Below are 11,730 nucleotides of genomic sequence, written 5' to 3'. Positions count from 1 at the left end.
AGGAAGACTTGGGGATTGTAGTGTTGTACCAGATGCACAGTATTCAGGTGCTTCAGAGTACTGGGTGAAATTCAGGCCACGCTTACACATCGAGCAACAATGCTGTTTAATCCAGTTGAAGCAGCATCTGCCCTCAAACCCTTATTCCCCCCCTCATCATTCTTCCATCACAGAGACCACAAAAGTGTTTATTTACTGCTCAGTGAACCAGGTCAGGGAAATGATCTGGCTAAAAAATAGTCTAGCCAAAAATAAAGTTATTTTTCCAGCTGGAATCTGGCTGCACAGCCAGCAATACCAACACAAAAGAGGGACAGTACACAGATATAAATGAGCAGCAGGGGATGGGAATGACTGATAAAGCTAACACAGAAGTAATGCACATCAAATTACAGCCTCCCTTATAGCCCAGTTAGTTTGCCCTTCAGTCCTAAATCCACCTGATCATTAGAATAGAGCTAGAATTTCTTATTATTTTTATTTATTTATTTATTTATGGTGGTGTTAAGGGAAAAAAAATGCAGACTTTGCACAGAAACAAAGGTGCAGAACAAAGATTTGGAACAGAGCTGTGCACTAGAGGAAACGACAATATGCAATCAAAACTTTTAACGAGTAGGAAAAATGGATTAAAATCGCTATTTGGATTCTGACAACTACAATATGGATCACTGTGTCTTGGGTCTTCATAGTAAATTTTGAAATCTCCCAGAGTGGCAAAACATCCTCCTTCCAAAGCACAAGTTTATGCTGGATCTTGTCACACTCCATATTTCTTGTTCAGCTGGTCGCTGTGGAAACGTTTTTGGAGCGTGCGAGAAGTCACGTAGCATCTACCTGGGGAGCCCCTGCATTAATCCGTCACCTTCGTGGGCTTCTGTGAGCCCATTGGCTGCGGGGAAGAAAAAGAAGGAGTCTCTCGCCCCTCCCTGCTCTGAATGAAAGACGCTTCCTCTAAATCTTGCTACAGGATTTCAGGCTCAATTCAGCTTCTTTGGGGCTTTTGTCACCAAACAAATGTGATGTCTTTGAAAGAAAGATTAACAGTTTGATGAAAGGATGCAATGGACAGCTTTGTTCTAGCCTGCTTCCCCCTACGGCTTTCGGTCACTGTCACTTTCTTACCCACGGGAGAATATGTCTGACTCTCAGAGGAGATTATGGCCACCTTGTAAGATTTTGCCTCTCCTGGTAACAAAGCATTGGCCACTTTGAGGAGGTGATAATGATGAACAGGGGCTGGATTAGGGGCAAAGAACCTCACATTGATCTCTGAATTCTGAGAGAACACAAAGCAGCCGATGGTGGGATTCAAAACCCACAGAATGCTTAGAGCACATCCAATTCACCCTCCTGCAGGAGGGGCAAGGCTACAAGCCCTGTCAGTCCCCCAGTTGCACTTCTTACCTCATCATCGAGTTAGCAGGACTAGTTAAAGGGCTGAGGATGAGGAACAGATGGCACGGATTATAAACTGTTGATGATTTTATACTAAGCTAGATAAGAATTCTGGCCCAAATTACCTATGAATCTACCAGTTTGTGAGAAGACTGTCACACTGGGTATATCCACACAGCACAGTGCAGTTGTGTTGATACTCGAGCAAATCCTGAACACTAAAGATGGCTAAGCACCTTCTCATGTCTGGGATAGCCTAGTTATCTCTGCACAGCACAACGGCTGTACAAATATACCCAGAGATGAACTGTCCTCTCCAGCATGCAGAATTTCAATCCAAATTGTATTTATGTACAGTAAACCAAGACAATGCCTGTTGAGTCCCTCTCTGGAAAAGTGCTATGGCCAGAGGGGCAGCAAACAGCAAAGGAAAGCTACAGGCAGGGCTGGCACCAATGCCAATGCTGCGCAGGCAGGCCCTGCCACTCCTTACGTGGAGCCCCTTCAGAAGGAGAGCACTTCTAGCAAAAGCGACCTCATTCTGACTTCAGTGACATACAGACTGCCCTAGGCTTTCCCTTGCAACTAATTTTTCATCATTCCCTAGAGAAATGGTTAGGCCAAGGCTGACTGACGTAGTGATAAAACTACAACTTCTGGTTCTAAAAGGCTTTACCAGTGTTTTGGATCAGTTCAGCAAGAAGTTTGTCTCCTTTTCATGTCCAATGGAGCTGAAATGGAGCCAGGGTGGGCAATAATTTCTTTTACTGAAGAGGAAAAAGCTTTAAATACAGTCCCTGGAAAGTTGCTACAAAGACTCCACTTCTGTCCTCGTTCTTTCACTACAGCAGTCAGGAGGGCAAAAGATTCCACTACAGCTCTCAGTTGATGGGCAGCCCTGCTCCAGTATAAACTTATCCAAGGCCTCTGACTAAACAAGACTCCTGAGGTGATACAGACTCAGGACCCAAAAGCAGTGAATGCACTGCTTTATTACCCATAGACACAAAGCCCAAGGAAAACAGAGTTCTTTCCAGAAATCAAGGCAGACCATGGACAGCCAGTCAAAAGCTATAATACTAGTTAGCTCTGGAGTCCTCCTGCTGTGCTGCCGCATGAGAGGTTCCAATCTGATCTTGATCAGATTGATCTGGCAGCATTCCAGCTTGTAGGAGGGACAGCATCTTGTCTTGCTGCCCAGCAACTCTCTTTGGGTCACTGCAGGAGTGGCCTTAGCAGCCTCTGAAAGCTCCCCAGTCCGCACATCACTAGCAAAAATGGAAGAGTGTCTCTGCTTTTGAAAGATGTAGGAGGCACGCGTATGTATTTGTTTACCTCCATTGCATGCCTGTGATCACTAAGGATGCTAAGAAAGCTATTGAAAAGCCCAGCTTGGAAGGGACAGAGTATCTTCTCCATACCTACAGTTCAGGAGGTCAGTATACCACACACAGTCTGGAAACTCAGGCCATACCTTCTCCTCAATCCGATGCTGCTGGTGGTGCTCTTCTTGCTGGCGTTACTTTTGTGTGCTTCTGGCTGACAATGCTGACACCATAGTGCGCCCTGCTGGAAGGCAGCAGCTACGGCCATCCTACAATTATTTCTAGCTAAGAACCCACTGAGCCAGCTATGGGGTTGGATTCTCACATCTGAAAGCCGACTGTTCTGATGCACACTAATCTGTTTTGCTCTTTCTGCAGGACTATGTTACAAGGCCCATTTGTCAAAACCACTTGTAGAAATAGCAGGTAACTCCATGGGATACTGCAGCTATGTTTCACCCATTCACCGAGCCTAAGGATCACCTCTCCTAACCAGGGATGAAGATAGCTGTGAGCCACACTAGATATCTCAGTCTACATCTTAGATACCTCTTTTCATCCTCGCTAACGTGAAGTTCTGCGTGCTTATTCATTATGGGACTTTTAGTTTGGCTTTCAGGGAGACAGCCTGAAAAGCCTTGTCCCCGTGTGGCTCTTGGCAGGCTAAGAAGTAAAGTGCTCTTGCTCTCAGCTTTCACAGAGCTGGGGAGGTGCTGCTTATTGTTAAGCAATGAAAGGGGAGGGCTCAGGTCACATCTGTGAAATCTTAGTGGAGAAGGGAGGCTGGGTGAAAGTAGGTGGCCAGCACAGCACAGCACTTTGCTGGATTTTGCAGGGCCACTGGGGAGATAGGCAGCCATTTGTCTTAGAGCCCTGATAACGGTCCGACTTGGTCTCTGCTGGCTAGCTGGGGGTTGTAAATACCTCTGCAGACACAGACTCTTCAAATGGCTGGAGGCTGATAGGGCATTAATCGCCTGGAGGCGGGGGTCGAAAGGAAGTTAATTAGCTGTGTTAATGCACGGAGATAAAGCAGGTTTGTGGCTCCTGGCAGCCTTCCTTCCAGCACCTGGGCTTTTGGGGCAGCCAAGATGGGGCTACCAAAATGGCCCTTGAGAATGGCCAAAGGAAGCTATCTCCCACTTAGAAATGCAACCTCTCTATCTTCAAGGGCCCATTAAGCACAAGCTTTTGCTAAACCAATAAAGAGCATGCTAATAAAGCTCAGAGGACAGGAGGTTAGTGTTCTAACCCATGCTACTGTTCAGCAAGCTTACAGAAAGGCCAGCGACCCAAAGTATTCAGCCAAGGAAATTGTGACAATTCCCTTTGTCTGCACTGCTGTAAAAGGAATGATCCAAAAACGCTGCACTTTGAGGTGAAAAAAATAGAGCTACAGACTGAGTGGCTGACACTTCCTCCACAGTCAAAATGGTAAAAGAGCTGAAATGGTCTTCTCTCTAGGTACTTCTGCTCCTCCTCCTTCTCCTCCTCTAGCTGTCTCTTGAAACAGCAAGTAGACAAGACTCTCTATGATCCACTCTGCCACCATATACCCATTTAGAATGATTCAATAAAATCTCACCCAGCATTACAGACTCAGCAATTACATTTGAGACATCACAGCTTCCCATTTCACCCCTCACAATGGACAGCAATAAATCAGGAATCTCCTCAGTCCTCTTTTGAGCCCTCACACTTGATAGTTCAGGAAACAAAGCTGGCTGTACCAAGAATCCTGTGCTTAGAGTCAGTGTTTCAGGAACCCGTTGTCATCTTTGTGTTAATGTCACTGAGAGTGAAGAAGGCCAAGCTAAACATCACCCTCCACAGCTGTCTTCAAGTTTACAACCAGGCGTACCAGGAAATACTCTGTTCTGGATTCCTACATACCACTGCCCATTAGACTGCACTCAGTTACTCATGTCTGGACTAGCAACTTATACTTGCATTTGGCTAAAACAAGGTTCCCAGGAAGGCATCCAGCATGATGCTACGATACCAAGAGACACAGATTCATCCGTTGTACTTGCTGCCTGGTAAACATTTCCTCGTTAAAATTTGTACCTGGTTTTTCATTTTATTTTTTTCTGGCTATAATTTTCAGCTCCTGGTTCCTATTATGCCTTTCTCTGCTAAACTAAATAGATCTTCAGTACCCAATACTTAAACTCCACGGAGTATTTACACAGTGTAATACAGTCATTCTCATGTTCTTTTCTGTAAGATAAACAGTTTGAACTGTTTATGTCTCTCACCAGCCCTCGAATAATTTTGTGGCTCTTTTCTGCAACTCTCCAGTTTTGCAACGTGCAGTAATCCACTTCTGATTACACTCACAGCATATGCAAGAGTAAAGTCACCTCCTATCCCTATTTGCTATGCCCTTCTTTATACATCTACAGATCCCATTAGCCTTTTACATCTCCAGATCAGACTGGGAGCTGATGTTCACTGGGTTGTGCCTGGATTGCCTTTCATAGCCACAGCTTCCAGAATACAAGCCTGGCTTCCAGTTTCTGCTCGTAGAGACAGGATTTTCCAGGTAGCTACATCAAAATGTACTTTAAGTAAGCCCAGTTTACCAGATCTCTGTAGCCACGTTGCCCTTGTCATTATCTCTCCACCAATCCTTTACTTCTAGATCATTTATAAAGAAGTTGAAGAATATCGGTATCAGCACTGGTCCCAGTTGAAGAAGCCCCTTCTGACCCCTTCCCAAAATACACTCATTCAGTGATTTTTGAGTCACAACTACTAATCAAGATAAGCTGAGGGGAATATTTCTGCAATGCTGGGATTTATTAAAGGTTAGCTTTGTAAGTATGCCACAAGTCTCCCGAGACAAAGATTTCAGGAGTAACTTATCTGGCTCTGCTATTTTCATTTTTTTGACCCACAGTGAGGGCTGTCTAACTCTACCCTTCCTTAGCAAACAGTCTGAAAACTGTCTGAAACAGTATTTCATTGTGTTCATTTGATGAGAGTCCATATTCTTTCCAAAAACAAACCAGAAAAAGAAATTCTTGTGCATTTCTGCCCTTACACATTCTTACTGGCCTTTTCACCATCATCATTTAGTGACAGTTTCCCATACCGTTACTTTTTTTTTCCATGCGATATACTTGCAAAAGCTCCTCCTTTCAGCTGTTACAGACTGCTCCAGATTATCCTGATTTCCTTTGTCATTTTCTACTCATTATAAATTTCAATTTATATCAATCATTAATTGTTCCCAGCTTTCTGCATTTCATTTTTTTTTTTAATTCTAATTTCTATACCTACTCCACCAGTGAACTGTGGTAGGCTTTCAGCCAAAAGCAGCTATTTATTGACTTGGAGTCATGACTTTGTTGAATAAAGTCTTGCCATATAAATCCTCTTTCCATTCATATTTTTTCCTATCTACATTTTTCTTTTCCTTTGCCTCCGACATACCTGCCTTCCTGCATCAGTGTTTAACAGCACCCTGTTGGTGTCCCTTATCTCCATATCAAAGTGATCTTACTCAGTAATCTGTAACAAACCTTCAGAGTCAAGTTATTGCCTTTCTGAAGTGTAGGTTGAAAGCACTAAAGGACTGAATTCTCCATGCCCTGTTTTACTTTCTCCCAGGCTTTCTGTGCTACACTAGTACCTTAGGCTTTCTCCCCTCCTCTTCCTTTATCCTTGCAGAAAGTACATAGCCTCATCTGATACCATGGTCACAGGAAAATCATCCTTCCCTCTCCATTTCCACTTTCCCCATCGTGTCAATGCCTGACAAGTGACTATTATTTCATATCTACACATTAGGTCATCAAGTGACAATGCCATAGGCATGCTAGGAATTATTGTTACTTTCTTTGCCATTCCATTATCTACAAGCACATGTAAAACTGCCACAGCTCTAGTTCCTGAAATGCTATAGCCCAGGGTGCCAAACTCCATACAGCAGAAAGGACCACACTGGCAATCTGCCAGCAGCTGAAAGGCTACATCTAATTGTGCATAAAGTTGAGCAGATTGTCTGCTTAGACTAGAGCAAACAAGCTTATCTTTAATGCAGACATATGGCCAGCAAAACCTACAGATCCCAGCATGCAACGTTCTGGCCAGCTGGCCATTTGGATCAGAAAGAAGCATTACATGATCTGATACTGTGGTGACAGAAGATCACTATCGCAACCCCTCCACGTTCAAAAATCATGAGTCAGGCCACTCAAATTCATGAGTTTGGCTCAGAGAAATGGAGATTTTAAAGGGGATAAACTGATTGACTTTGCTTTTGAGACAAGGTTCACATTCCCCCATTTTTGTCCACAATTATTTTTTAATTTATTTTTTTTTTAATAAAGCTAAGTCATACAGTCACTTGTCTCTGGGAGCTGACACCAATAAAAAACAGACCCACGGTATGATTAGGGGAGAAGCAGCAACATATTCTGAACTCTTAAAGTGCACAGATAACCCAATAGCTAGACACACACACAGAACCTGGAACCTGCAATCACCACAGATATCACTGGTAAAGATAAGGGTGGCAGACAGTTTTGTTACAGAACTCCAGGTTTTCCAATCTTGCACTAAACTCTTCTGCTTTTACCATTGTTTATTCAACCCGGTTTTAACTTCCTTTCTTCCCACCTCTCAGCTGTCATATAAAATGTTCTCACTGCCTCCAACTTTCCATTCTGTAAGACACCTCTGCTCTCCTACAGTGACACACGATGCATTTTATGACATTTACTCCCTTGACAGCCATCACAGATACTTATTCTCCAATTAATAAAGAAAACTCTTCCAACAAAACTGTTACTTTTAGACAGGTTAAAATCAACCCTTAATCTCTCAGTTCTGTTCTTTAGATCTTTTGACATACATGGGGAATTCTAGCCAATGCAGGCTGAGAGCATCATTCAGATGTCGTTCAACCTTTTTGTGTATTTATTGAGGACAGAGGCAATTCTGGTTTCAGTCACAACTCTAGATGCAAGAGATTTGGGAATTCCTACTCCTGCTCTGACAACAACTGTTCAAGAGTGGGTCTAGCCAGAAAAGGCAAGAAAAGCTTCAGTTCAAAACAAGTGGATTTGCCAGAGCTCTGAAAAACTTCAGTAAACAGAAAAAGCACTATCTGCTCTGGGTCAGGACCAACAAGGAAGGCAATCCCAGAACCAGAGTTTGAGTGCCTTGCAACCAGGAGTGAGTTACTTTGGCAGAGCTATGTTGATAAAATCAGCAGAAACCCCGTGTCTGCCCTCTGTTGTTTTTTTCCCACATTTTCACAAGCAACCAGCACTTCAGGCAACCTGAATGGTTGTTAAAGTGGAGTGGGTTGATTTTTCTTTAATGTCAAAGCTCCTATCTGTGTGTGATAGAGTGCCATTAGACAGGCTACAAGCCTTCCTGATCCCATAACCAGTTCCTGTATCACTTGCTTTGCCTGACAAGCTCATTCCATCAATCCCCAGGTTCAGCCCAAAAAAGAGCAGAACAATGCAGCCAGAGCTGCACAGGCACCATGATGAATATTCTCTTCCATTAAGAAGCACTCAGCTGCACTTGAGCTCAGGCAGTCTTTGAGAGGGAAGTTTTTTTGAGGAGACCGAGATCTGCCCTGACAGCAACAACCCCCTGGGAAGGGGGCAAAGGTTCACACTTACACAGACCTCAGGTTGCCACAGGAAGGCAATGAGGACAGTGGCACAGCTGAGCCCCATTGGCTAAGATACAGCTACAAATCAAATTTGATTTAAAGACTTCAGCTAGACCACCATCTTCATGTCTAACACACAGCATGACCTGCCAATTGCCTGGTCCCTTGAACTAGGTGCAAAACACTGCAGAATGATATCTGTAGTTTTTCAAAGGTGCCACTCTCCATCACAGCTGAAGGTGGCTGGCTCTGTCACACAAATTCGCCTTCAGGCTCTTAGCCTTTGGTGCCTGTTTTCTAATGGAAGCATAAAAAGCATGGCAGATTCATCTCCTGCTGCAGTGGCTCTGTGGTTTCAGGCCTCAGGTTAAAAAGTCTCCCTAGGGAATGCAAACAGTAATAACTCTTGAACTACTATACAAAACTGCAGCTAAAATTTTCTCAGGCAGTATCTAGGACATGACCCCCCTTGCAATACTTCTTTTTGAACGAAAAGGTCCAACTCAATGAGCCAGTGTACATAAAAACGTGCAGTCTCTCCAGATTACACCTCTGGAAAATTACTGCAGCAAGGACACTCCCAGTAAGTTGAACAATGGGTTAGATTTTAGCACTGTTTATCCTCTAAACAATCAAAACACTCAGAATTCAGGCAGGAGCTCACTAGGTTCATTCTCAGTTCTTTTTGTTGCCAAAGGAAAGACTGGAGAGGGATAGATAGCTAGATATATGTGACAAAGTCTGAAAAGCTATTTACAGCACTGGCAATTCATGAGTGTGACTGTCCTTCCAGCCAATTCCATCTGGCACAGGTCACCTAGTATCCTATCCTGCTACTCCAGGATAGGAATAAAATAGCAAACCTAAGTTCTGATTGTGTCCCAAGAATCTTTCTAGACAGTAGGATGTGAAAAACACTTGGCCCAATAAAAAAAATGCAGCAAATTAGCACTTAAAAAAAAAAAAAAAGCTGTTAGAAACAAATAACAAGTCATTCACATCTCTTTAGAGAAATATTCTGCCAGAGGAATGCCTGGAAGGGGCCTAAAATATATTTAACAGTTGTCCAGCAGAACAGTAGTGAACAGAAGATAAAATCCAATACACACATCCTCCTTTCTCCTTCCCCAGCGCATCATCCACTGGAGCACAGATTATTCCACACTACAGCATTTCTAACAGGGTTTATCAAAGGAACATTTGAATTCAGCCTCTCAGAGATATCAGCTTAGTGTTAATGAGAGCCCATTTAGATAAAGAAGAGTGATACTGGGTGGGACAAGAGGTGTGAAATACTTCAAACCACATAAATTCCCTCTCACTGGTGGAGTTATCTCTCCCCATAGGGACACCAGCTGTCACAGGCTTTGCAGAAGTCAGGAGGGAATATGGCACTCAGGCAGAAGGGGTAGCTGCCAGTGTGATCACACCTGCAAGAACATGAGAGCCCTGGTACACTTACATCTTACCACTGTAAGTGTTCAGAATCACTTAAAACAGGAATTAAATACAATATTTAGGAAAGGATAAAGTTCCTTTACAGGTCTGCAGGAGCTTCTCCCAAGCACACCAGCTCTACCGTAACCCACACCTTGCCACCTTGCCTTCCCTTTCACTGCATCTGTTGATTCTGCTGCCTTTACCTTGTGGAATATCATGCTCCAGAGAGTCTAGAAAGTCAATGGAAGGGTCCAGGTCAGCCTTTTCCAGGAGAGTTTTATTCTTCAGGATCACAGGTTCAGTAAAATGGAAATAAGAACTTAACTTTTTTGCCTCCATCCAAGAAAGACCTGCAAGCAGCCATTGGTGACCATTAATACAGTAAACCAGGCTAACATACATTATGCCATTGAATATCACACTGTTTCTCTAACACCCACAGCATAGGGCAGAACCACAATCCAGGGGACTCCACAGAAGACCAAAGCCTTGCCAGAAACGAGTGGCAGCCCTCCTTGATGCTGTGCATTGCAGACCATGCTAAGTGCAGCCCCAGATAAGCAACGGGCACTGAGACCAGACCAACTCTCTGTGCCCATTTGGTTACATCCTACCTCTAGGTGGAGAATTCAGTGCAGCTATCATTGCTAAACACTGACAAACTATACACAGCCAAATGAAACAACAGGTCTAATGACTCAGAGCCATTACTGACTCTCCTCCCACCTTCCAGAGTTGAATCACCCACCTGAACATTAGTGGCATTGGATTCTCTCCTCCCTGTTCATCTTACCCAAGGAAAAACTAGACCCAAAATGAAAACATCAGCTAGAGAAAGCTGTCTTAATTTACAGCCTCTTTGATCACAGTACAGTTGATCCTGATAAAGGCAATGAGAATTTACCTTCAAAGCTTCTGTTTTCATGCACAAACCCAAGAGGAGTCTTCACAAGTGCCCCCCGGGGGACGATACCAACTGCTCTGTCTATCTGTTCTATTGTGGCTACCAGTCGGGCCTCCTCCTTGATCACGGGCTTTAAAGAAAAACAGGCAACTTTTAAAGCAGGGCTTTCCTTGTCATTTTGGAAAATAAACTTGAGGTGACAACAGAAACCACAACAGACTCATCAGCTTGGAGCCTGAGGGCACTAAGGGGAGAACCACAAACTGGACTGTTGCTCTCATAAGAGAAGCAGGAGCAGACAGTCTAGAGTCACCAGAGAATTAACTGCCCCTTCCCTCATCCATCCTTTCCTCCCTCCCAATTAGGCTACTTATTCAATTATAAAGCCTGGTACCTGCAGTTCCTATGTAAAGCTCTAGACACCACAGTGAGGGTCTGTACCAGTTGTGCATAATAAAAGGAGAAAGAGTATTTCTGGGCTGTGTCTAACTCCAGGAGTAACTGAAGTAAGGGTTTCACCAAGTAGCCGTTGCTGCACAACGGCAGCGAAGAGGAAGTTGTTTATATTGGGCCTGAGCACAGACTCAGGCTGCTTATTGCAAACGAGGTGGAAGAGGCACCACCTCTCCAGTGTGAGGGGTACAACCAGAGCAAAGAGTGTCTGAAAGCATTTTGCTGTATTTACCTCCTGACCATCTTCAAAGAATCTTTCATCATCTTCTGCATTTATCTCAGTGTACTCATACTCAAAAGAAGGATCCCCCTGGAAACGCCCCTTCAGCTGCTCAGCCTGCACCACCATCTCCTCGGTCACTGGTGGCAGGAGGCTCCATTCCACGCAGTTCAAGCTGCCAGCGAGAAGCAGGACACAGGCTGGAGCCCGTTGAAGCGCGGGGCTGCATGCAGCCTTGCCGGGCCCCTCGGGGCACAGAGCCGCTCCGCAGCCCCCTCTCTTCCCCTCCAGCCCCCAAACCGGCTTCCCGAGGCCTTCGAGACCCGCCCTGTCCCACCTCCCCACGGAGGTT

General features: G+C 44.4%; 1 protein-coding gene across 1 annotated transcript; it reads right to left on the bottom strand.

Annotated features, from left to right (window-relative positions):
- Positions 1-10,004: 10,004 nt before the first annotated feature.
- Positions 10,005-11,578, bottom strand: RSPH9 (radial spoke head 9 homolog (Chlamydomonas); the record flags this gene model as incomplete). The annotated part of the gene is made up of 3 exons (XM_008943550.1): positions 10,005-10,151; positions 10,706-10,835; positions 11,391-11,578. Coding segments are annotated over 3 exons (465 nt in total), but the record flags the coding sequence as incomplete, so codon positions are not given.
- Positions 11,579-11,730: the final 152 nt, after the last annotated feature.

Source organism: Merops nubicus, unplaced genomic scaffold, assembly GCF_000691845.1.
Source record: "Merops nubicus isolate BGI_N331 unplaced genomic scaffold, ASM69184v1 scaffold25987, whole genome shotgun sequence".
Taxonomy (NCBI): domain Eukaryota; kingdom Metazoa; phylum Chordata; class Aves; order Coraciiformes; family Meropidae; genus Merops; species Merops nubicus.
Note: the sequence above shows the minus strand (reverse complement) of the source record. Positions and strands in the feature narration are given on the sequence as shown.